Source organism: Esox lucius, chromosome 20 (genome assembly GCF_011004845.1).
Source record: "Esox lucius isolate fEsoLuc1 chromosome 20, fEsoLuc1.pri, whole genome shotgun sequence".
Taxonomy (NCBI): Eukaryota; Metazoa; Chordata; class Actinopteri; order Esociformes; family Esocidae; genus Esox; species Esox lucius.
This window is the reverse complement of record NC_047588.1, coordinates 20,382,746-20,410,238: the sequence shown is the minus strand read 5'-3', so window position 1 is coordinate 20,410,238 and position 27,493 is coordinate 20,382,746. Positions and strand designations below refer to the sequence as shown.

General features: G+C 41.2%; 1 protein-coding gene across 1 annotated transcript; it reads left to right on the top strand.

Moving 5' to 3' along the window:
- Positions 1–17: 17 nt before the first annotated feature.
- On the top strand, positions 18–27,493 carry trmt11 (tRNA methyltransferase 11 homolog). Its single transcript, XM_020040717.3, has 13 exons — positions 18–414; positions 620–685; positions 821–894; positions 1,037–1,118; positions 1,213–1,305; positions 4,096–4,230; positions 5,454–5,610; positions 7,174–7,254; positions 10,093–10,257; positions 10,409–10,490; positions 12,725–12,859; positions 20,450–20,570; positions 27,121–27,493. The coding sequence occupies exons 1-13, from the start codon at positions 217–219 to the stop codon at positions 27,268–27,270; spliced, it is 1,539 nt and encodes a 512-aa protein (XP_019896276.2). The 5' UTR covers positions 18–216; the 3' UTR covers positions 27,271–27,493.

The following is a 27,493-nucleotide window of genomic DNA, read 5'->3' as shown; positions in this document are numbered from 1 at the left end:
CATTAAGTAGTTTCGGCTAGCATATAATACGCACACAATTATTTGGACTTTAATACCATACTCATATAAGTAGTTTCGGCTAGCTTATACATAACACGCACACAATTTGGTCTTTAATACCATTGTTTGGCATCTGTGAACAAGATAAGGATGTTAATGACAAACTAAAACATACGCAAACAAATGTTGCGTTGCAAATGTACATAATTTTTTTTTATGCACAATCATTCTTGGTACTCTTATTTGAACAGGTACTTTGGAAAATCCTATAGCACAGAAAGGAACCATTATGAAACGAGATTTCTAGCCGGATGTGTTTTGCGTAGGAGCTCGAACATGGCGATCCACTGTAGCAGAACATGCTTACAATATTTAATACATCTGGCACACGACAATGTTGACTTCAGGCTACCGGTACGCATAGACATGTTTTCCAGCTTCGTCACTTTCTGTCGAACTGTAATAATTGTTGTCATTTATGTTGGTCTTTAATGTTCAGGATGTCTCATTGTATTTCCCACCCGTACATTAGCTTGCTAGGCTATAGTTGAAAGCTATCTGAGTCATGTTTGAATTTCTCAACTGTTCTTTTTTTGTCTTGGTCATTGTGACATTACAGGAGATTATGGCACTGCTGTCCCTCAGGGGCAAACAGTTTGATCCAGGTGAAAACTTCGAAGAAAAGGTGAAATAAGTTAGTGGCTTATTGTCGACATTATTAACTTAAGAACTTTAGTCATATGTGTTCAAGGGGGTTGGTTATCAGATGTGGTTATTTATACTAATATCCTGTGTCAAACCACGTCACGTTCCTCCCCAGTCACCTTTCTGGCGACTGAATGGTTTGTCAGAAGAAGATGTGAAGAGCATCATGGCTCGAACTGTGTGTGCAAAGTAAGTGAGGGAGATAAAGTATTTTAAATAAAAAGACCTGCAGGATTACTGCAGAATGTCTTAAAAGCGTTTCTCTACTGAGATGATTGAATCGCACAGTAAATTGCAATGGTATTTTTGTGATTATTTGTTTATCACATAGGTCTGCATTTGAGCTTTGGGGTCATGGAAGAACGCACAGTGAACTCAGGACCTCACTCTTGAAATATCCAACTGAGAACATGGTTTGTGGAGAAAAAAACAACAATTTCCTGCATCTAATTGGTGGACAAATTAATCATTCAAATCTAGTCTGATTGTGTAACTGCTTCTCCACAGTCACCCTTCCTACAGAAAGACTCGACATACAAAATCAATGTCTACACTTTCAACAAGACTCTAGAGTTTGAAGACAGAATTAAGAAGATAGATGTGAGTACTGTGTGTAGCACCTGGTCATATGTATTTCTACTTCAAATTAGGGATGTGCATCTTTTGTGTTTTAAGACATTTTGATAAGTGTCTGGAAAGATGGGATACTATACTTTTTTTTGTCTGGAAGTAGGGATGCACCGATTATCAGTCAGTGTTCAGAATCTGACGGTTTTTGATTAAATTAAGCAATTAGCTAATCTCACTTTTAATTGACTATCATGGTGTGAGACTTGGTGTGAGTTGCATTGTCTTGTGGCAAAACTGGGAAATTGTCTCTTGCTTTTTTATACCAAATAATTTATTCTATTGTGGATTTAAGGAACCACTTAAAATAACCACTTTGAATGCAGTACGTTGCTGCATCCACAAATGCAAGTTAAAACTCTACCATACAAAGAAGAAACCATATATAAACAAGATCCAGGACTGGTGACGCCTTCTCTGGGCCTGAGCACATCTAAGGAGTGAGGTGAAGTGGAGAACTGTCCTGTGGTCCGACAAATCAAAATGTAAAATTATTTTTGAGAATCATGGACGCTGCGTCCTTCGGGCTAAAGAGGAGAGGGACCATCTGGTTTGTTATCAGCACACAGTTCAAAAGTCAGTAATCGTGATGGTATGGGGATGCATTAGTGCACATGGCATGGGGGACTTGCACATCTGTGAAGGCACCATTAATGCTGAACAATATATGCAGGTTTTGGAACATCAAATGCTGCCATCCAGATGATGTATTTTTCAGGGAAGGCCTTGCTTATTTCAGTAAGACAATGCCAAACCACATTCTGCAAGTATTACCACAACATGGTTCTCTAGTAAAAGAGTCTGGGTGCTAAACTGGCCTGTCTGCAGTCCAGACCTGTCACCCATTGAAAATATTTGGCACATTATGAAACGAAAAATAACAAAGGAGACCCATACTGTTGTGTAGCTGAGATCCTATATCAAGCAAGAATAGCAAAACATTTCACTTTCAAAACTCAAGCAATTTGGCCCCTCAGTTCCCAAATGCTTACAGGGTATTGTTAAAACAAGAGGTGATGCAACACAATGGTTAGCATGCCCCTGCCCAAACTTTTGAACCGTGTTGCTGGCATCATATAAAAAAGAATTGGCATGTTTTTTTCCAAAAACAATAACATTTCTCAGTTTCAACATTTGATATTCTGTCTTTGTATTTTTTTTGTTTTCCCAACAATTTGACAGCCAATGAACAAACACATTGTATTGTGAATTCAAATCAAATGAGTATTCTAAGCAAGGGTTGATGGAATATTATACTGTAAAGATGGCATGGGCTTTAGAAACAGGTGCATGTGGAATTACATATCTTGTTTAATTAAAATAGATAGTGGACATTTGCCAAGTGTGCTAATTGTTTCCCCTGAGGATCAATTCAATTGAGATGAAATATCAAAATGCTTGTTAACTCTTAAAGGTTGAATGTTTTTATTTCCGTCTGGTACTATCTTGACCTTTTGATTTAGAAATTAGTCTTAATTTATCGTAGGGGTGTCGCGATATACCGGTATTGACGATAACTGTGATATTCAAAAAATCTAATATTGATATCATGTTAATAATACACGTATGCTAATACCGTATTCACTAAGCGGAACTGAAGTTGTATTTTTCCAAAAACTCCTCTCAGTTTTTCGATACCTTATTCATGTCACCTATAGACTATGCATGTGCTTTAACAAGGAGACTGGACCTATGCACTGGCGTTGAAATCAACTTGTTAGCCCCACTACAACCCCCAGGAGAGAGACATTAAAAACGTGCCTTTTTAGTAGCCCATTTAAATGGAAAAAAGAACGTTGTATTTTTCTAAAGATTCCTCTGTTTTTCGATACCTTTTGTCACCTATAGACAAACGATGTATGTGGTTAAACAAGGAGACTGGACCTATGCACTGGTGTTGAAATCAACTTGTTAGCCCCAATAGAACCCCTGGGAGATATCCGCAAAGATGTGCCGTTTTTGCCTATTCACATGGTTGTATTTTTCCAAACAATGCATTTGCTTAAAACTATGAGTCTGGACCTATACACTGGACATTATACTGCGATAATATCATAACCGTGAATTATTTTGGCCACGATAATCGTTTAGTGAAAATCTGATATCGTGACAGCCCTAATTTTTTAGTAGAATGAAGTGCTTTTTATCTGAGGACTCTGCAATGTAACCCTCTGACACTGCCCTCGCGCTTCCTTGACCCTGCTGTCCTTGTGTGAGAGTTGTGGGCATAGAGAGACAGTCCAACAATGACTTCAAGGTGTTTATGAACTTAAAGTGGCGCTCTGTGGAATTCTACCTTAAAAGATTGAATTTCAAGAATAACAAGACTTCCCTTACCGAACGGGACCTGAATAGCATGTCTAACGTTAGTGTCTAAAGTGAGTATAAGGAGGCTACGCATCAATACAAAAAGACTGACTGCTGTGAACGTTTAATTAGGGAATATCTCAGGCACTTTAAACTGTTATGTAGAAAAAAAGCGTGAACTTAAAACAGTAAAGAAAAATTAAGACCAAAGAGAAGTAGTTAGAGATAAAGTAAAACATATTAATAGGTTAGGAATAGGGTAAAAAAAGAATCAGTGTTATAGAGCAGTGGTCACTGTCATAGTGCTTGGAAGGATTGCACTGTACATTTCTCCTGCGGTCAGTAACGTTGACTGATATGCACTGATCTGTTTGTACCAATTTGTATTATTAACTCAATGTTGTATGCTCTATGACACTTCTAATTCCTTGTTACCCTGTGTGCTTCCTTCTCAAGGAATTGGAATATCTCCCCTTTAAGGGAAGGGTAAATCTAAAAAACCCTAAACACACATTCTCATTGTTGGAGGACTATGGAATGGACCCAAACAACATCCCAGAAACGCCTCTCTACATCTACTTTGGGAGATGGGTAAGTCATTCCTTTGTTACTGTGCCGTGTGTTTTGTTTTTTAATGTCTTTCATTATATTAACCAGTAATTTAGCGCTTCAATCATTAGTCTTAGAATCATGGAATTGATTGTTTTGTTTAACAACATTTAATCTATATTTTTGACTTCCAAGTTGACAACTTTTGCAGACATAACAGCTGAGCACACTCGTGACATTCATTCTACATTGGAAATCATATATTGTTTTGAAAGTTTTTCCCTACTCTGTTGCAAAAGTTCCCACAAATGTGTTGCACTTGTAGGTTGCTTAGCTTTCACCCTTCTGCCAAGTTCATCCCAAACCAGCTCCAGGGCTCGACAATGACGATGGCCTCGGGCCAGTAAAAAGTCAAGTCAGGACTAATCAAACTAGCAGGTCACTGTCCCACCGGCAAAAAAAAAGAGGAGATTGTAAAATAATAATCGCATTAGAAACTCGACATCCTCAAGTTGTTTCCGTAATCTGGCGCACACACAAATCTACTTTGCAAGTGCTTTCACGCGCTATTGACCAGTCAAGAGTTGAGCAGTGATGTGACGCATGGCTGTCTGGTATTGTTTTTCAATAAAACATTTAAAAACTTGCGCAAGTCAATTGAATAAGGCACTGAAGGTTAACTCTGAGCTCAATAATCACTCTGTGCAAATAATCATTTACCTGATTCGACGTCAATGGAATTCGACGTCAATGTCCACATATTTCTGGCCTTATAGTGTATGTTTTGGGTCATTATCTTGCTGTAGGATAAACCCCTGACCAACTAGGCGTACTGTATATCAGATGATATTTGCATTGTGCTGCAAAATGCTTTTGGTTCCGGGTGTCATTCACTCTGTGCAAGTCGCAGACTTTGTATCCAGCAATAGAGCCCCAGACCATCATGCTTCCTCCATGTTTGACAATTTGGTGTCACACACTGAGGGACCATGCTTTTGCTTACTTGATGATGTATAGAAACCCTGTCAAACCAGCCTAATATAATTTATAATGGTCTGTCTTCCTCTTTTAATTGCCTTCTTGCCATTTCGATAGCATTATACTACTGTGTGAATATGTGTGTACATTTCATTGTTTAAGTTTAAACTAAAAAAAACTTTCCAAGATCAAAATGACTTACATGAAAGGTTCTTCTACTTACATAATCCCCACCATGACTTTTCTATGTGGAAAAGAAAACTAATCTTGTCTCAATCTTTCCACAGATTTCTGATGGTCAGCGTGAGTTGATTCGTTCTCACAGTGTGAAGAACAGGCACTTCATAGGGAACACTAGTATGGATGCTGGGTTGTCTTTCATCATGGCCAACCATGCCAGGGTCAAAGCTCATGACCTGGTCTACGACCCCTTCGTAGGGACAGGTAAGAAAAGTCAGGTGGACCACATTTTTGTAATCTCATGGCTTATTTATATTACATAACATCTTCCTGAGTCATTGAAGATGCGCTCAATTATTTTGTTGTGTAAAAGCTGAAAACACCGTCTTCTGAAGTAGAACCCCCCCCCCCCCCCCCCCCCCCCCCCGGAGGTTTGCAACTGTATCAAGTCTCTGTGCAGTGCACACACAGATGCCGGTGTAAATTCAAATGCTATGGAAATGGTTCTGCAAACCATAAGTCTATCCACAGGGTTCTCACAAGGTCCTTGAAGTGAGAATCATAAAATCATAATACTTGATAATCACCCCTTTTTGGACTTTGTCTGTCAAAAGTAATATATTATGTAGTAATACCATGTATCTGAGTACAATTTCCCCTGTTCTAAATATCAAACTTATTGAATTGCTGGAGCTTTTACAGAGCTGAGTGGTACGATCACGTGCAAGCTCAGATTTTGTAGTTCTCTCCTTCACGGCAGCAGTTTTTCTATAAAATTCTGGGAACAGTAAATTAATCTAGCAAATGTGGAAATTAATCTTTACAGGTACTGGCTTTGATAAATGTGAATAATATTAATATTTGTGAATAATACTAATGAGTTGTTTTAAAGATTAAATAACATTGTTTGTTGTGACCGTTCCTAGCTTAGATTCAAGCTGGAAATCAGATGTCAGCAAACTAGGCTAAAAATCTAAGAAGTTAAGGCAGTAATTGATTTCAATACTAAGCTCTAAACAATAGCCTGTTTTTTAAATAATGTTTACTTGACACAGGGACGATTGTGTCATTGGGAATTTCTCTAATTATCTACAAAGACATGCTGATATCTCTTGACCATAGGGGATTACCAATGCACTACACAAAATATTCACTTTTAATTATATTGGTATTTAGAGTTAAAACAATACATGGTAAGTATCGTTTTTACTTTGTTTCAAATTTTATGCATTATGACCCATAATGATAGTATTGACGCTTGCGGCTGGTTTGTTCTCATTTATTCACCCGGATGTTTTCTAGCTCCAGCGTGAGCACAATGCAGACTTGTGCTACAGAAATCCATTGAGTGGTTACCACTTTTTGATCATGGATGTGATGACATTCTTTTGACTATAAATTAGCAAAATTTGCATGGTAAATAAGACAGTAAATGTGGTTTTGGATTGTTTTTTCTCTCTATTGACTTGGGCAATCTCTATTTACTTTAAATAAATCAATTGTTTGATAGGTGAAGTAAAATAAATATTTGGCCTTTACTTTCTAGATTCTTGTTAAGTACAGAGATAAAACTTGATAAATATTATGGTGTTTACATGATTCCTTTGAAGTAAATAAACAATATATGGTTATATTACTTTAGGTGAAGAAATAAAAAAGAAATGCTAAAAAAGTACTTGAAAGTCCTTGAATTTGATTTTGACAGGCCTCACGTCTTGTAAATATGCCCTAAGAATGTTGCTGTGCTTAATTAAAAATTATCTCTCTTTCTCTCTCTTTCACTCTCTCACACACTCACACACACACACACACTCTCTCTTGCTCTAGGAAGCCTGCTGGTTGCCTGTTCTCATTTTGGTGCTTATGTCTGTGGAATGGATATTGATTACAACACCATTCATGGGATGGGTAAGGCCCTATATGTTGACCTCATTTCTGGTTTGGGTTTTTCTGAACTTTCCCATAGAAGCATCTCTACCTGCTCTGGGACACTGTTGTGGAGCAGAGAGCTCTGTGGGTTTCCTCCTTGTCATAAGAATACACCATATAGTGGATTAAAATATATTCCAAGTCAGGAGAGCAGGATGTACATCATGTGGGACGGTCTTGGTTGACAAGAAAACACATTCTGCCACCCACAGGTTTATTGCGTTCTTCTGGGTCGCAATGAGCACTGGGATGAGGGGATATTTTAATTCCCTGATTTACTCCCTTTGCTCAAAGACCCAAAAAGAGGAGTATCCTAATGATGCACTGGTTGGTACCACAGCTCTTTGTGGCCATGACATGGTGTCCGCTGTCCAGAATTTGTTTACTACATTAACACCCTAGAAATGGCCTTGTTCCTTTCCCTTTTCCTGGAACTCAGAGATAAATGTGCAACCCTGTTTCCCAACAAGTTGGCACGCTGGGTAAAATGCAAATAAAAACAGAATGTGTGGTACAAAGACAATATATCAAATTTTATCAAAAATATATATTTGAACTTAATGCCAGCAATGCGTTTTAAAAAAGTTGTTTACCATTATGTTGCATGACCTCTTCCTCTTACAGTGCTGTGTAATTTTTTGGGAACTGAGGAGACCAATTGCTGTACAGTAGTTTTGAAAGTGATTGATTTCAGCTGCTCAACAGTTCAGGGTCTCCTTTTTCATAATGTGCCAAATATTTTCAATGGATGATTGGTCTCGACTGCAGGCAGGCCAGTTTAGCACGTGGGCTCTTACTACAGAGCCATGCTGTTGTAATACGTGCAGAATGTGGTTTGACATTGGCTTGCTGAACTAAGCAAGGCCTGCCCTGAAAATGATGTTGTCTGGATGGCAGCATGTGTCGCTCCAAAACCTATATACAGTGCGGAGAACATGTATTTGATACTGCCGATTTTGCAGGTTTTCCCACTTACAAAGCATGTAGAAGTCTGTAATTTCTATTATAGGTACTCTTCAACTGTGAGTGACGGAATCTAAAACAAAAATCCAGACAATCACATTGTATGATTAAGTAATTAATTTGCATTTTTATTGCATGACATAAGTATTTGATACATCAGAAAAGCAGAACTTAATATTTGGTACAGAAACCTTTGTTTGTAATTATAGAGATCATACGTTTCCTGTAGTTCTTGACCAGGTTTGCACACACTGCAGCAGGGATTTTGGCCCACTCCTCCATACAGACCTTCTCCAGATCCTTCAGGTTTCGGGGCTGTTGCTGGGCAATACGGACTTTCAGCTCCCTCCCAAGATTTTCTATTGGGTTCAGGTCTGGAGACTGGCTAGGCCACTCCAGGACCTTGAGATGCTTCTTATGGAGCCACTCCTTAGTTGCCCTGGCTGTGTGTTTTGGGTTGTTGTCATGCTGTAAGACACAGCCACGACCCATCTTCAATGTTCTTACCGAGGGAAGGAGGTTGTTGGCCAAGATCTCGTGATACATGGCCCCATCCATCCTCACATCAATACGGTGCAGTCGTCCTGTCCCCTTTGCAGAAAAGCATCCCCAAAGAATGATGTTTCCACCTCCATGCTTCACGGTTGGGATGGTGTTCTTGGGGTTGTACTCATCCTTCTTCTTCCTCCAAACACGGCGAGTGGAGTTTAGACCAGAAAGCTCTATTTTTATCTCATCAGACCACATGACATTCTCCCATTCCTCTTCTGGATCATCCAGATGCTTACTGGCAAACTTCAGATGGGCCTGGACAACGCTGGCTTGAGCAGGGGGATTTTGTGCGTGCGCTGCAGGATTTGAATCCATGACAGCGTAGTGTGTTACTAATGGTTTTCTTTGAGACTGTGGTCCCAGCTCTCTTCAGGTCATTGACCAGGTCCAGCCGTGTAGTTTTGGGCTGATCCCTCACCTTCCTCATGATCATTGATGCCCCACGAGGTGAGATCTTGCATGGAACCCCAGACCAAGGGAGATTGACCGTCATCTTGAACTTCTTCCATTTTCTAATAATTGCGCCAACAGTTGTTGCCTTCTCACCAAGCTGCTTGCCTATTGTCTTGTAGCCCATCCCAGCCTTGTGCAGGTCTACAGTTGTATCCCTGATGTCCTTACACAGCTCTCTGGTCTTGGCCATTATGGAGAGGTTGGAGTCTGTTTGAGTGTGTTGACAGGTGTCTTTTATACAGGTAACGAGTTCCAACAGGTGCAGTTAATACAGGTAATGAGTGGAAACAGGAGGGCTTCTTAAATAAAAACTAACAGGTCTGAGAGAGCTGGAATTCTTACTCCTTGGTAGGTGATCAAATACTTATGTATTAGCTTTTTTTTTAGCATTACACAACTTTTACACTCTTTCGTTGCCCCTTTCCCAGCTTTTTTAAAAAGTTTTCCTGCCATCAAATTCAAGTGGGGGCATATATTTTACACAAAACAATAACATTAACATCTCAATTTCAACATTTGATATGTTGTCTTTGTACTACTTTCTATTGAATATAGGGTTTAAAGAATTTGCACATTTCATTCTGTTTTTCTGTGCATTTTACACAGCGTCCCAACTTTTTGGGGAACGGGCTTGTAATATGCACTAATATGAGTTAATCCATTAATACTATGAACACTTAAGTACATTATGGTCTCCTTCTCAATAATGTTTTAATATCATAGTTCAATTATGTAATTATTTACAGCACAGATTAACTCACAAACTATGTTGCATTGTCCTGTTAGGCATTCAGTTGGTACAAGACAGCATTACAACCTATGGCATATAGTATTTTGCGTGTTGTTCAGGCAAAGCAAGTCGCAAGAACCAGAAGTGGAGGGGTCCGGATGAAAACATCAGAGCCAACCTGCGTCAGTATGGCTCAGAGAAGCTGTATGTGGATGTCTTAGTTTCTGATGCCTCAAAGGCTGTCTGGCGGGACGGGGTACTCTTTGATGCCATCGTCACAGACCGTAGGTTCCTACGCTACAGCATGTATTCGCTTCCCAGTCATAAGATGGGATCCAGTCAAGCATATCCATGTATAATATCTTATTCTCTTTGGATGGGATTTGTTTTGGATGGGATTTTATTATCTTTCTTTTCTGTGTGTTTGATTTTCAGCACCTTATGGAATTCGGGAGTCGACCAGGAGAACAGGCTCTCAGAAGGACAGTGTAAACAGTGTGAAGCCGTTTGAGGACTAGTACGTCTTTATCTTCCTGTCTCACTGATTCTCAGTGTTTGTGCTTAATGTTTTATAATTTGATCTATGTTAACGGGGCACTGTGTAGAAAACTGCCTCTGAACAATAACACAACTTGTCTCCTTGTCTTCCTTAACCGACTGGAATAGTATTAGTTCGTCCAGGGTAGTTTAGGGTAGGAAGGATTATACTGCGAGTGTCTAAAGCGAGTATAAGGAGTTTCCATGTTACCACAAACTGATTGATTTACCGGTGAGAAAGTGTAAATAGGGAATCTCAGACATTCGGCTCAGTTTTGTAGAAAAATTATTGAACTTAAAATGTTAACTGCTGATGTTTACTGGTCATTTCTGCTTGTAATTATGCTGGTAGTACAGTAAAAATCTTACACATTGCCCCTTTAAGAAGTCTCTGTATAAAGGAATTGTCACTTAAGGTTTGTACTGACAAGGTACAGTTTATTTTATCCAGATTTGATCAATCATATTTAACATTTGCATGACTGCCTGGATTAGAAAAGGACTGCATCTGTATGTGCACACATCACGGGAGTTCTTTGAGTGATTTGGCAGTTGCGCAATGAGCGAGAGAGACAAAGACATGTGGATATTTCAACAACTAGTAAGACGAGCCTATAAAGCTGATTGAGATTGGACTAACTCTATGCTACGAGACTGCTCTGAGGAAACAGACTGCAACTTGTTCATCCATCCAGGACCCCACTAACATTTAGGAATATACATCGTCAATCACAGGCTGGAAATGTAAACAACATTGTTCTATGCTCATTTCAAGGCTGACAACATCAAGCCAGCGAGGAAAGCTTTGCTGCTCCAGACGGCTGGGCGTTCTCACTTACTAAAGGCTGGTGAAAGGGACGTTCTATAATGAGTGAAGATTGACAATGCAACAGGTCCAGGCATCTCTCATTCTTTGGAATGTATCTTTACTGACGTCTTCAACCATCACTCGTGTGTTCCAAAAACATTGTCTACTACTCCCTTTACAGAACAGTGCAAACTGGCTCTGAACAGAATAGAAAGAGCGATGGGAAGCCCAGGCGTACAACTGAGCAAGAGGAAAAATACATTTAGAGTCTAGTTTGAGAAACAGACGCCTTAAACTTTCTCAACTGGCAGTTTCATTAAATAGTACCCGCAAAACACCGGTCTCAACGTCAACAGTGACGTGATGCTGGCCTTGGAGGCAAAGTTGCAAAAAAAATGGTGGGCAAAATAACACAAACACTGGACATAGGAACATTGGAAAAAAGTGTTATGGACAGATGATCCAAGTTTAAAGGTGTTTAGATAACGATGAAGAACGTTTGTGAGACGCAGACCAAATGAAAAGATGCTGGAGGAGTGCCTGACGCCATCTGTCAAGCATGGTGGAGGCAATGCAATGGTCTGGGGGTGCTTTGGTGTTGGTAAAATGTGATTTGTACAGGATAAAAGGGATCTTTGAAAGGAAAGCTATCATTCCTTTATGCAACACCTTGCCATACCCTGTGTAAGATGCTTGATTGGAGACAGTTTCCTCCTACGTCAGGACGATGACGCAGAGCACAGCTCCTAACTATGCATGGACTATTTAGGGAAGAAGCAGTCAGCTGGTGTTCTGTCTATAATGGAGTGACCAGCACAATCACCATATTTCAACCCTATTGAACTGTTGTGGGAGCTGCTTGACCGTGTGGTACGTAAGACGTGCCCATCAAGCCAATCCAACTTGTGGGAGGTGCTTCAGGAAGCACGGGGTGAAATCTCTTTAGATTACCTCAACAAATTGACATCTTGAATGCCAAAGGTCTTCAAGGTTGTAATAACAAGTACACTTCTAAGTGACCCCAAACTTTTGAATGGTAGATTACATACATGACACTTCTGTTCACAAGTTAAGCCTTCAACATTATTGTTCCCTCAAACTCGTCATCAATTCTAGAGCATTGAGTCTGGATACCACCCTGTGCAAATGGATACTGGATTTCTGAGGGGCAGATCGCAGGTTATGACATTCCTAGTGGGATGACATTTGACTCATCCTAGAGGGAGAATGTATGCAGACTGGCACCATGGTGCCAAACTAACCACATCCCAATATCACTGTTGGCAAGACTAAGTTGACTTTATTAACCAGAGGAGCACAAGCCACAATCCATGTCAACAAGGCTGAATTGTTTTTAATTCCTATGCCTACACATTCACTGTTCACTTTCTTTATTTTTTGTTCAGTGTTGGAGACAGCCATGTCCCAGTTTCCATGGCGTACCACCTGAGTGACATCTTTACTGACCTATTAAACTTCTCAGCTCACCACCTTGTCATCGGTGGGCGTCTTGTCTACTGGCTACCAATCTACAGGCCAGAGTAAGTATTTGTTAATGATACATAATGACATGTAATGATACATATGTTTTTTTTTTTCTGAGAACATGCATTAATCCACAGAATTTGTACCAGAGTAGTAACAATCCTTTTCCATCTGGTGTTTCCATTATTTTGTCCACCCTCTGAATTAACATAAATATATATACAGTACCAGTCAAATGTATGGATACAGGGGGATTGGGAGCAAAATACAGAGCACTCCATAAAGAACTTGATCCAGAGCGCACTGGACTTCAGACTGGGGATTGGTGAGGATTGGTGTGAAGCGTCCTTGAGTGGCCCAGTGAAAGCAAGGCCCTCAATCCATTTGAGACTATATGAAAGAGAAGTGCTGATCACCAAGAAGAAGAATGGGCATACTTTGCCATGTCTCAATTTGCAAAGCTGGTAGAGACATATCCAAATACACTCATGGCTGTAGTTGCTACAAATGTGTACAGGTGCTGGTCATGAAATTAGAATATCATCAAAAAGTTGGTTTATTTCAGTAATTCCATTCAAAAAGTGAAACTTGTATAAAGTATACATTCATTCCACACAGATCGATATATTTCAAGTGTTTATTTCTTTTAATTTTGATGATTATAACTGACAACTAATGAACCCCAAATTCAGTATCTCAGAAAATTTGAATATTGTGAAAAGGTTCAATATTGAAGACACCTGGTGCCACACTCTAATCAGCTAATTAACCCAAAACACCTGCAAATGCCTTTAAATGGTCTCTCAGTCTATTTCTGTAGGCAACGCAATCATGGGGAAGACTGCTGACTTGACAGCTGTCCAAAAGACGACCATTGGCACCTTGCACAAGGAGGGCAAGACACAAAAGGTCATAGCTAAAGAGGCTGGCTGTTCAAAGAGCTCTGTGTCCAAGCACATTAATAGAGAGGCGAAGGGAAGGAAAAGATGTAGTAGAAGAAAGTGTACAAGCAATGGGGATAACCGCACCCTGGAGAGGATTGTGAAACAAAGCCCATTCAAAAATGTGGGGGAGATTCACAAAGAGTGGACTGCAGCTAGAGTCAGTGCTTCAAGAACCACCATGCACGGACGTATGCAAGACATGGGTTTCAGCTGTCGCATTCCTTGTGTCAAGCCACTCTTGAACAAAACACAGCGTCAGAAGTGTCTCGCCTGGGCTAAAGACAAAAAGGACTGGACTGCTGCTGTGTTGTGTTCTCTGGTGAAAGTAAATTTTGCATTTCCTTTGGAAATCAAGGTCCCAGAATCTGGAGGTAGAGAGGAGCGGCACAGAATCCACGTTGCTTGAAGTCCAGTGAAAAGTTTCCACAGTCAGTGATGGTTTGTGGTGCCATGTCATCTGCTGGTGTTGGTCCACTGTGTTTTCTGAGGTCCAAGGTCAACGCAGCCATCTACCAGGAAGTTTTAGAGCACTTCATGCTTCCTGCTGCTGACCAACTTTATGGAGATGCAGATTTCATTTTCCAACTGGACTTGGCACCTGCACACAGTGCCAAAGCTACCAGTACCTGGTTTAAGGACCGTGGTATCCCTGTTCTTAATTGGCCAGCAAACTCTCCTGATCTTAACCCTATAGAAAATCTATGGGGTATTGTGAAGAGGAAGATGCGATACGCCAGACCCAACAATGCAGAAGAGCTGAAGGCCACTATCATTTCAGGCTGTAAGGCAACAACATAAAATGTCAAAGTGGGTGGTGACTTTCTGTGCTCACTGGACATCCACCAGTTACCCCTAATTGATTGTGACACACTAACGGTCCCACACGACATACAGACACAGAGGGTCCACAGCACGGATGGTTAAGGGAGAGTCCTTGTGGCTGACTGACTGTGTGGTATCTCACTGCACTATTCTGCTCCTAATATATATGGGTGTCTGTAGCTATCTAGCTGTTCCTGACCCAGTGCTCTTATTTAGGGCAGAGGGCCAAAATCAACTGATAAGGCTAGAAGGACACAGAACAGACAGCCTGTCTCCAGGGCTGGATCAGTGGGCTCCACATTGGGGATGTTGAACCACATCCCGGGGAGACTATCGAGTTTCTCTGTCAACCACAAAGTAGCCCTCCAGAGTGCCCTACACTGTCATGTTACTATTAAAACTCAAAAGGTGACATCCATAGAGTGGCATCCATACATGTATTAACCTGCACTATGACTTAAAATAAAAGTAATGTTCTACTATTAAATAAAAATAGCATGAAATTCATAATATCAAATCCCTCATTTTATAAGATATGGACCTCCGTAATTGTTAAATATTTAATTTAGAAAGTAAGTCAAGTCAAAATATGATAAACGAGTGACTCTCTTAAATTAAAGTTCACAGTCAGTACTTTAACTCAATTGTCTTTGTGTCAAAGATCAAAATCTTTAATGTACATTGTGTAATTCGTTGAGGACAAAATTATGTTTCAATGGAAACAAATCACCAACCGATTGAGGGCTGGATTCAAACTCGCACCGAAAAACAGGATGTTCCAACTGAATTTCACTTCAGCAACTCAATGTGACTCTGTAGCATGTTTGGCCCCCATGTGCCTGTATGAGACGGTGGATGGTGTCCTGGGGAAACCGTCTCCTCCCAGACCTGGATCAGGGCATCAGTGAGCTCCTGGACGGTCTGTGGCTTCTTGGCGGCATCAGATGCACCGATACATCACATCCCAGAGGTTCTCAATTGGACTCAGGTCTGGGGAACGTGAGGGCCAGTCAATGGCATCAATGCTTTCGTCATCCAGGAACTGCCTACACACTCTGGACACATGAGGCCGGGCATTGTCCTGCACCAAGAGGAACCCAGGGCCCACTGCACCAGCATAAGGTCTACCCGGTGGGTCTGAAGATTTCATCCCGATACCTAACAGCAGTCAGGGCACCGTTGGCTAACATGTGGAGGTCTGTGCGACCCTCCAAGGATATGCCTCCCCAGACCATCACTGACCCACCCCCAAACCGGTCATGCTGGATGATATTGCAGGCAGCATAGTCGTCTCCAGACTCTTTCACTTCTGTCACGTGCTCCGTGTAAACCTGCTCCCATCTGTAAAGAGAACAGGGCACCATTGGCAAACCTGCCAATGCTGGTGTTCTCTGGTGAATGCCAATGGAGTTGCATTGTGCTGAGCTGTGAGCATAGGTCCCACTAGAGGACATTGGACCCTCATGCCACTCTCATGGAGTCTGTTTCTGAAAGTTTGATCAGAAACATGCACACCAGTACCCTGCTGGAGTTCATTTTGTAGGGCTCTGTTAGTGCTCCTCCTGTTCCTCTTCACATAAAGGCAGAGATTCTGGTTGTGCTGCTGGGTTGATGCCCTTCTACCGCCCTGTCCAGCTCTTCTTGTGTAACCGCCCATCTCCTGGTATCTTCTTCATGCTCTTGTGACAAAGCATGTGACAAAGATGTGCCATCCTGGAGGAGCTGGATTACCTGTGCAACCTGAATGAGCTACAGGTACTGCCTCATGCTACCAGTAGTGACAAGGACACTAGCAAAACACAAAACTAGAGACAAATCAGTCAGGAAGGATAAGGAGAGAGCAGATGTCTGTGGCCACCAACTGCAAAACCATTCCTTTTTTGGGGGTTGTTTAGCTGTTGCCACGCCAGTAAATCTGTTGTCCCTTTCATTTGCACCAAAACAGGTGACATTGATTCCCAACCGCTTATGCTTCCTGACTGCAATTGACCTGGTGTTATACTATGATTGTGTTTAAAAATATATATTTTTGCAGTGTTTAACCAAATATCCCCAATTTGAACATCATCTAGAGCAGAATTCAATGAATTGTAAGAATATGGCACAACCATTACTTAGCCTATTGCCGGCTGTCCTTTTTAACTGAGTGGGCAAAGAGGTTGGGGGTCAGCGAAGACATTAAGAAGCCAGCGGTAACTTTGAAGGAGCAATAGAAAACCTGTCTGAATTGAGGGAGAACAATACATGAAATGCCTACAGTATAGGAAACCTCTAACCATCTGCAACAGACTTTGGACAGCGTCACAGATTCTGAGAATATGGGACTTAAAGTTTCAGTGAACCAATTGTGCCCATCCAAAATGAATGGTCAAGTCATGAAGGTACCAGATGTGCAGAACTGGTAAAGAGCTGAGAAGACTTGCAGCAAAAGATGGTTCTATCAAGTATTGAATGGGTGTGGAAACATGTCGTCATCATCACATGTCATGCAACCATTTTCATACTCAGTCCCCTTATTTCAGGGGCTCACATGTAATTGGACAGATTAACACAATCATAAATAAAATGTAAATTTGTAATACTTTATCGAAAATCCTTTGCAGGCAATGGCTGCTTGAAGTCTGGAACACAAGGACATCACCAAACGCTGGGTTTCCTCCTTTGTGATGCTTTGCCAGGCCTTTACTGCAGCTGTCTTCAGTTGTTGTTTGTTCGTGGGCCTTTCTGCCTTTAGTTTTGTCTTCAGCAAGTGCAATGCATGCTTGATCAAGTTGATCAGTTGACTGACTCTGCCATTGCAGAATGTTCTTTTTCTTTGCCTTAAAAATCTCCTTGGTTGCTTTCACAGTATGTTTTAGGTCATTGTCCATCTGTAAAATAAAGTGCCCTCCATTCAACTTCGCCGAATTTGGCTGAATCTGAGCAGACAATATATCCATATACACTTCAGAATTCATCTGGCTGCTTCTGTCTTCTGTCACATCATCAATAAACACTAGTGACCCAGTACCATGGGAAGCCATGAATGTCCATGCTATCACACTGCCTCCACCATGTTTTACAGATGATGTGGTATGCTTCAGATCATGGGCCGTTCCAAGCCTTCTCCATACTTTTTTCTTCCTATCATTCTGGTACAGGTTGATCTTAGTTTCATCTGTCCAAAGAATGCAATTCCAGAACTGGGCTGGCTTTTTTAGATGTTTTTTGGCCAAATCTGGCCTTTCTGTTCTTGAGGCTTATGAATGGTTTGCACCTTGTGGTAAACCTTCTCTATTTTCTCTCGTGAAGTCTTCGCTTTATGGTATTCTTGGATAATGATATGCCTATCTCCTGAAGAGTTTTCTTCACTTGGCTTGATGTTGTGGAGGGGTTTTTCTTTACCATGGAAAGGATCCTACGATCATCCACAACTGTTGTCTTCCGTGAGCATCCAGAATGTATCAAACTGTTTTGGCCTCTTCTGATGTTCCGGCTATCTCTCTGATGGAATTTTTTTGCAGCCTGAGGATGGCCTGTTTCACTTGCATTGAGAGCTCCTTTGACCTCATGTTGTGAGTTCACAGCAACACCTTTCAAATGTGAATGCCATTCCTGGAATCAACTCAAGACCATTTACCTGGTTAATTGATGAGAAATCAGATATATCGAAGGTATAGCCCACACCTGTCCATGAAATGGCTTTTCAGTCCCTTTTGGTCCCTTGAAAAAGAGGGCTACTAGAGCTGTAATTCCTATACCATTCCTCCAATTTGGATGTCAATACCCTCAAACTAAAGCTGTGACTGCACTTTAAGCCCATATTCATTATTTAACTGTAACAAAAATAACAGTGTCAGTGTTCAATTATTTCCAGACCTACAGTACACAAGTATTTTGATACACTCCCGATTTTGCAGGTTTTCCCGCTTACAAAGCATGTAGAAGTATGTAATTTTTATCATAGGTACTCTTCAACTGCGAGTGACAGAATCTAAAACAAAAATCCAGAAAATCACATTGTATGATTTTTAAGTAATTAATTTACATTTTATTGCATGACATAAGTATTTACATCAGAAAAGCAGAACTTAATATTTGATACAGAAACCTTTGTTTGCAATTACAGAGATCATCTGTTTCCTGTAGTTCTTGACCAAGTTTGCACACACTGCAGCAGGGATTTTGGCCCACTCCTCCATACAGACCTTCTCCAGATCCTTCAGGTTTCAGGGCTGTTGCTGGGCAATACAGACTTTCAGCTCCCTCCAGAGATTTTCTATTGGGTTCAGGTCTGGAGACTGGCTAGGCCACTCCAGGACCTTGAGATGCTTCTTACGGAGCCACTCCGTAGTTGCCCTGGCTGTGTGTTTCGGGTCGTTGTCATGCTGACCCAGCCACGACCCATCTTCAATGCTCTTACTGAGGGAAGGAGGTTGTTGGCCAAGATCCCACGATACATGGCCCCATCCATCCTCCCCTCAATACGGTGGCAAACTTCAGACAGGCCTGGACATGTGCTGGCTTGAGCAGGGGGACCTTGTGTGCGCTGCAGGATTTTAATCCATGAAGGCGTAGTGTGTTACTAATGGTTTTCTTTGAGGCTGTGGTCCCAGCTCTCTTCAGTTCATTGACCAGGTCCTGCCGTGTAGTTCTGGGCTGATCCCTCACCTTTCTCATGATCATTGATGCCCCACAAGGTGAGATCTTGCATGGAGCCCCAGACCGAGGGAGATTGACTGTCAACTTGAACTTCTTCCATTTTCTAATAATTGTTGCCTTCTCACCAAGCTGCTTGCCTATTGTCTTGTAGCCCATCCCAGCCTTGTGCAGGTCTACAATTTTATCCCTGATTTCCTTACACGGTTCTCTGGTCTTGGCCATTGTGGAGAGATTGGAGTCTGTTTGATTGTGTCGACCGGTGTCTTTTATACAGGTAACGAGTTCAAACAAGTGAAGTTAATACAGGTAATGAGTGGAGAACAGTCTGTGAGAGCCGGAATTATTACTGGTTGGTAGGTGATCAAATACTTATGTCATGCAATAAAATGCAAATTAATTATTTAAAATCATACAATGTTTTAGATTCCGTCTCTCACAGTTGGTGTACCTATGATTAAAATTACAGACCTCTATGTAGGAAAACCTGCAAAATCAGCAGTGTATCAAATACTTGTTCTCCCCACTGTAAATGTAGCTTTGTTTGATTCACTCAGGTTGCACAATTGTATTATTATATTATTATTTATTCCTGCTAAGTGGGCTTTATATATAATATATTCCACCACTAGATGCTGCTATACTCCAGTGACTACAGTTGTTTGGGGAAATGGAGAATTGCAAAATGAGTCAGTGATCCAAAGGGGCGGGACTTTAAAGCAACATGCTTGTTTATAAACAATGGTGTCACAGAGGAGGTTGGAGGGCAGCTGCTGTAGGAAAACTGATATTCTGTGCCGTGTTGTTGCTATTCTATGGTGATGATGGGGGTATAGGTTCAACCATATGGGGGTATAGGTTCCCCTAAGACTGGTTAAAGGCCTGGTTGATGAGGTCCCCCCATCATGCCAGTTAAAGCGTTTTTGTCATCCTCAAGACAAGCACCGCTGTGCCCCATGCCTTCCGTAGCCTTGTATTGCTTCAATGAACTCCATGTCTTCAGTTTGTGTCTCTCTTTTTATTTCTCTCGCTCTTTGTAATGCTTTGTTTAAGTTTAGACGTTGAAGCGCCTTGGCAGGAATCAAAACTATTATCTTTGAGGCAAAATCCATCATCCAGACGTCTCTAGATGCTAATGAACGAAAGTCCAAGGCTATGAGGAAGCTGATGATGTTGAACCCCCATGCTGTACTGTACAATTCTGTCAGTCTAAAAATGTGCAGTGTGTGTCTCTATATCTAGGTACTGTGAGGAGATGGTTCCGCTGCACCCCTGTCTCAGACTGGTCAGTAACTGTGAACAGACCCTGTCCAGTCACACGTCCAGACGTCTCATCACCATGGAGAAGATCAAGGAACCAGAGGTTGGTCGTTGCGTCCGTTTGTCCATCCCTGTGTTTTCCTATCTGTCTGTGTCTGTCCATCTGAGTGTGACTGTGGGTGTCTTTGATTTACTTGTGCATTTATCCTGCATGTGTGACTCAATCACGTGTGTGCATTTCATTATAACATCAACAATTTTGAGATTATTTTTGTGTTTCTGTGGTCTGCTTATAATTAATATGGCACCTGACTATGTTTAAATGTTGGGGTGCAATTTTTTTTGGTTGTGTAGGGATTCCTCCCTGATTTAATAAAAAAAAAAACATATATACTAGGGCTGGGCAATAAATCGATTTAATCGATTTATCGATTTTGTAGTGTAAAACGATTTTTATTTTGCAAACTCAAGTTTTTTGCCACAATAGTTTTTTCGGACTTTTCCGCGTTTCGTCCTTGTGCGTTACCATAGATACTAAAAGAAGCGCGTAACACACAATCAAAACAACATGGCAGCGTGTAGTACTAGCAGAGAACTACTTCCAAAGAAAGGCACAGGAAACTCCGTAATTTGGAACTGGTTTGGTTTTGATGCAGCAGACAAAACACAGACGAAGCCTTGCTGCAAAATATGTTTCAAGGCTGTTGCTACTGGAAGCAGCAGTACAACAAATCTTTTCCAGCACCTGAGGAATAAATATCGCGAAGAATGGGAGAAGTGCAGCCGGCTCCGTAGCGAAAACGGCTCCTCTAGCACACCTGCTAAAAAGCAAACTACACTTCCTGAGAGCTTTACAAACTGTGTGCCTTATGATAAGAACGGAACGCAATCTTTCTATTCCAGCCACTAGTGCCCCCTCAGAGAGGGTATTTAGTGTGGGTGGGGGAATAGTTACCTGCAACCGGGCCTGTCTTAAGCCAGAGGTTGTGGACAGGCTCATCTTTCTTGCAAAAAATGCTTAGAATGAGCATGCACAATGTTTCAGAAATCTAACAAGCACGTGTTTTGTTATAGATAAAAGTTTACATTTGTTCACTCTTTGAGCAGGCTATATGTCTGCCACAGGCATGTTTCATTTTTTATATTCACAGTTCACACTATACTGAGAAGAGTTTATTTTTTTAATTGTAATGTTATATGTTCCAAAATTTCTTGAACAGAAAATTTAAGCTACTGTGAAGTTTTTGCACTTTTGCTTAAACCTGGGTTAAAGCTTGAAATTGTTGAATGACAGAGCCTCATTTACTTTTTGTTTTGGGATTCTACGCATTTTAACTCTTGAGGACAATCATAGCAATAAAGTTGCACTTTTGACACTATATCTGATGTCTGCAGTCATTTAAGTGCATTGAAAAAAAAATCGGAAATCGAATCGAAACTCGAATTTTTCTTTAAAAAAATCTAAGATTTTTTTTTTAGGCAAAATCGCCCAGCCCTAATATATACTATATCTCAACTGGAGGAATTCATGTTTACTTGCCTGAACACAATTACTTAAATGATTTCCACATTAAATTATATTGGATGTGTTATCTGTCTAGCTTACTAATGTGACCTATCTACACCATGATTACCTAATCATGTAATACATGATTTATTATACAGTGTGTTTTTTTTCCATATATTCTTGATTCATTACACAAAGTGAAACATTTCTATCCCTTTCTGTTTCAGTCTTGATGATTACAGTTCACAGCTCAAGGAAATCAAAAATCCTGTATCTCAAATTATTAGAATAAAAAATTATAATACAGAAATGTCAACCTGAGAAAAGCTTTAATCAGCTAAATAACTATCTGAGCCTTCAATCTCTGTCTGGTTCAGTACACACATCCACAATCACGGGGAAGACTGCTGACTTGACAACTCATTGACACCCTCCATGAGGAGGGTAAGTCACAGAAGGTCATTGCTGAAGGGGCTGGCTGTTCACAGAGTGCTGTATCAAAGCATATGCATGGAAAGTTGACTGGAAGGGAAAAGTGTGGTAGGAAAAGGTGCACAAGCAACAGGGATGAGCGCAGCCTTGAGAGGATTGTCGAGCAAAGCCGATTCAAGAACTTGGGGAGTGCACTGAGGCTGGAGTCAGTTCCTCAAGAGCCACCATGCACAGACATGTCCAGGAAATGGGCTACAAGTGTCGCATTCCTAGGGTCAAGACACTTCTGAACCAGAGACAACATCAGAAGCGTCTTACCAGGGCAAAGGAAAACAAGAACTAGACCGTTGCTCAGTGGTTCAAAGTCCTCTCTTCAGATGAAAGTAAATCACATTTTCATTTTTTCCATGGCACTCACACCTGATCCAAATGAAAGACTTGATGATAGGTTGATTAAGTCACTCAAGTGTGTAGATGGAAGACCAATATTTGAATCAGGTGTGTGAGTGCTAGGGCAAAAATAAAAAAGTGCACCCCTTTGGGTCTCGAGGACCAGGATTGGGAAAAACTGCCTTAGAGAATCTATTGGGTATTGTCAAATGGAAAATGAGATACACCAGACCCAATAACATAGATGAGCTGAAGGCAGCTATCAAAGCAACCTGGGCTTCTATTACACCTATTACAGCAGTGCCAGAGGCTGATTGGCTCCATGGCACACCGCATTGATGCAGTAATTCGTGCCAAAGGAGCCCCGGCCAAGTATTGAGGGCATAAAGTAACATACTTTGGAAACCATTGCAGGTGTTTTGAGTTAATTTGCTCAGGGTTGGATTGTCAGGCCAACCTTATTTTCTATGTATACTGTATCAGTAATGTTGGACCCCGTGTGGAACTCTGTCCTGACCTATACCTGCCTGCATTATAAACACTGTCCCTTTGAATGGATCTAAGTTAGAATATTTAAATACCTGCAATAATCTCTACATCTAATACGGTAACTCATACTCTTTCCAGCTCCAGGGCTGTCTTTAACTTGGGGAAACTTTGATATGACTTGGAGCTCAAGTGGTGGTAGGACCCACAAATGGTGACGCGGGAGGGTGCCCCAGACATGCCCATGTTCAGACAAAATCTACTTGCGTTGCTCAAGCAGACTGCCACTAGATATAGAATAGGCAGACACTGCGAGCGAGCCTCAGGGACACTTATGGTCATGGGGCCTAGAATACGTTTTGATGGCCCTGCCCGCAACTGCCATTTATATTTACAGGATAGCTGTTAAGTCACCTCAATAAATTATAGATTTTATTATGGAAAACTGGCTGAAGTTAGTTACTAACATTAGCTAGTGGGAAGGCGGGAGTTCTGGCTGCACTAAGTGATACAGTTAATTCCAGTGCCAACAGAAATGTATCTGCTTTTGTAGGTTTTGCTCTCAACTTTTATATACACACCTGTTCAAAAGCTTGGATCACTTGGAAATGTCCTTGTTTTAAAATAACATCAGAATGATCAGAAACACAGTGTAGACATTGTTAATGTAGTAAATTACTATTGTAGCTGGAAATGGCTGATTTTAAATGGAATGTCTACATGGGCGTACAGAGGCCCATTATCAGCAACCATTACTCCCGGGTTTCTACAGTATGGCATGTTGTATTTGCTAATCCAAGTTTTTTAAAAGGCTAACATTTTCTTCTAAAATGCTTCTGTCTATTCTTCTGAGAAATGTAAGCTATTTAATTTGAAAAATTGCCATGAATCTGAGGATTTCTTACAAAGCTGTGTACTACTCCCTTCAAAGAACAGCACACACTGACTCTAACCAGAATAGAATGAGGAGTGGGAGGCCCTGATGCACAACTGAGCATGAGAACATACATTAGTGTCTAGTTTGAGAAACAGCTTCATTAAATAGTACCAGCAAAACACCCGTCTCAACATCAACAGTAAAGAGGCGACTTCATGCCATGGAGATTCCATATGTGTTATTTCATAGTTTTGATATGTTCACTCTTATTCTACAACATAGGAAAAAAATCTATAAAGAAATACCCTTGAATGAATAGGTGTCCAAACCTTTGACTGGTGCTGTATATCAAATTGATATACACTGATAAGCCAAAACATTATGACCTCCTGCCTAATATGTTGTTTGACCTCCACGTGCTGCCACAACAGAACCAACCTCCCGAGGCATAGACTGTACAAGACCCCGGAAGGTGTCCTGTGGCATCTGGCACATAAGACATTAGCCGCTGACCCTTCATCCTGTACGTTGCCAGGAGGGGCCACCGTGGATCGGACTTGTTGGTCTTGCACATCCCACAGATGCTCAATTGGACTGCGATCTGGGGAATTTGGAGGCCAGGGCATCACCTTAAACTCTTCATCCTGTTCCTCAAACCATTCCCGAACAATGTGTGCAGTGTGGCAGGGCACATTATCCTTCTGAAAGAGGCCACTGCCATAAGGGAATACCAGTGCCATGGAGGGGAGTACCTGGTCTGCAACAATGTTTAGGTGGGTGACAAACTGACATCCACATAAAAGCCCAGGCCCAGGGTTTCCCAACAGAACATTGCCCAGCGTATCTCACTTCCTCCATCGGCTTGTCGTCTTCCAACAGTGCATCCTGGTGCCATCACTTCTGCAGGTAAATGGCGCGCCTATACATCGCTATCCACGTGATGTAAAAGGAAACGGGAATCATCGAACCAGCTGATCTAAAGGTCCAGTTTCAACAATTGTGTGCCCATTATAGGTGCTTTTGACAGTAGACAGGCGTCGTCATGGGCACTCTGATTGGTCTGCGGCTACACGGCCCCATACACAGCCGGGTGCGATGCCCTGTGTGTTGTGACACAGTCCTCCCGTAACCATTATTAAAATGTTGTGACTTTTGCCACAGTGACCTTCTGTCAGTTTGGACCAGACAGGATAACCTTGCGTTTCCCTCGCGCATCGATGAGCCTTGGGTGCCCAACACCCTGTTGCTGGTTTGTGGTTGGTCTGTCCTCGGACCACTGTTAGTATGTACTCCCCACTGCTGACCGGGAGCACCCCAGAAGCCTTGTTGTTTCAGAGATGCTCTGACCCAGTCATCTGGCCACAACAATTTGGCCCTTCTCAAAGTTGCGCAGGTCTTTACTCCTGCCCATTTCTCCTGCATCCAACATGTTGATTAGAAGCACTGATTGTTCGCTTACCATCTAATCTACCCAGACCTGGACATGTGCCCTTGTTAGGAGATGATCAATGTTATTCGCTTAACGTCTGTTTCGTCAATGTTTTGGCTTATCAGTGTATAGACTAGTTAATTTGTCTTTTTTATTATTAATGTTTATCTGATGGATCATGATCATAAAAATTGTGGAGGTGTAAAAACATACTTTAGCAAGTGTATTGTAGCTTCTGTGTGTGCCATTGCTCCGTCACCTTTGCATGCCTGTATCCACAGAGGAAAGTGCTTGTGTGTGCCACTGAATATGTTATGTGAACTGTAAGTGTTTGCATGGGGTTGCATGGGGATGTCTTCGTGGATTTTGTGTACATTTGCATTCTGCATTTTGTGTGTGTGTGTGTGTGTGTGTTTTAAACAAACACAGATAGCTACTTCACAGTTAAATGGGATTCTAATGGTGCTGTCCTCAGTCTGGAGTAAACCTCAGCATCTGGCTGTGATTGTTTTTTGTTTTTTTATATACAGCACTGAAATTACTTAATCACACATTGTATGGAAATCAATCCATCTCTGGGTTTGACAACCACTCCACTTCACAAAACCCCAAATTGTTCCCATAAAGACATTGCACACGAACACACACAAGCTGCTGCTTTATTTGTAGTGCCTTTCTCTGAAACCTGGAACATATCCCATTGCATATTGCTATACATAGATGTCAGATTTACATAGTATTCTGGCTGGTTCTTTGCAGCAGTGCTCAGCTTCAGCCTGGTCTTTTCAAAGGCTTCTGCCTCAGATGCTGAAGTGTTAACAAATGAAAGCAGCTATTCCTGACTGATCTGTAAAAACTAATCTCATCTCCCTGTCCACCATATGTTGTGATATAATCTTTAGTCTAAGTTAATACTATTCATGCTAAACAGAAATTTATATTTATTCATTAACAGGAGGAGAGCTAGAGAAAGACAATCAAATCAATGTGGGTATTGAAAATCCCAGCTTTATGGATTTTTTTTTTTAGGTTAATATGACAATTAGGTAATTTTGCAGACCTGGAGCAACATATTGAGGGTATACTTTTACTTTTTCATACTGTCCCCCATGGGAATCAAATCTACAACACTGGGTTTGCAATTGCCATACATTACCAGCTGAGCTAAATGGGACCTCTTGGGACATCTGGCAAGTGTAACCAGGCCAGTAGAGGGAGGTGGCCTCAACAAATGAAAGGCCAACACTCCCTGCTGAAGTTTATTCATATTTTTGTGAATTGTAATATTACACAAGAACTGTGCTTATGAGGGCAAGTATGTTTACAATGTGAACAACTCATTCTGTGCTTTGTGAATCTGAATAGCTGGAAGAGGTATTATCATGTTTGTCTTCCACTTTTTTTCAAATGCATTTTAATGACTTAAAATGTCTTCAGTCATGTTGCTAGTGATTTGGTCCTACGTATTGAAGTAAATGAACAATGTGTCAAGAAAACTTATTTATGGGATTGAATTGTCTTTCTTTCTGTAGGAGACCGATGCACTGGCCCACCTGTCAGACCCTCACTTCAGCGTGTACCAAGGCCACAATGCCTTCAGGGAAAAGTATTTTAGTGGCATTAGCAAAAGGATGTTGACAGGGAAGGAAGAAACCAACAAGATTGCCAATGGTGGGGAGTGATGGCTCAATCATGATTTGGCTCAATTGCCTGCATTTCTCTTTGGCTTGCAAGTTTCACCATTCCAATGAAATCCCCTCAGATCTCCTTCACAGTGTGAAGGTTCTAAGGTCCATTTGGAGTTGGGCCAATACCTGCCTATGGGTTTACAATGGACTCCGTGGAGACAGAGCTCCCTCTTTCAAATGTCACTCATTTTCTATTAAAATATATTTTTAAAATGTT

Excerpts from the sequence above, each read along its gene's own strand:
- trmt11 (XM_020040717.3), top strand. The coding sequence starts at position 217 with ATGCACAATCATTCTTGGTACTCTTATTTGAACAGGTACTTTGGAAAA. Across the intron at positions 686-820 it reads GTGAAAACTTCGAAGAAAAG|TCACCTTTCTGGCGACTGAA; the intron begins GTGAAATAAGTT and ends GTTCCTCCCCAG. Across the intron at positions 4,231-5,453 it reads ACATCTACTTTGGGAGATGG|ATTTCTGATGGTCAGCGTGA; the intron begins GTAAGTCATTCC and ends ATCTTTCCACAG.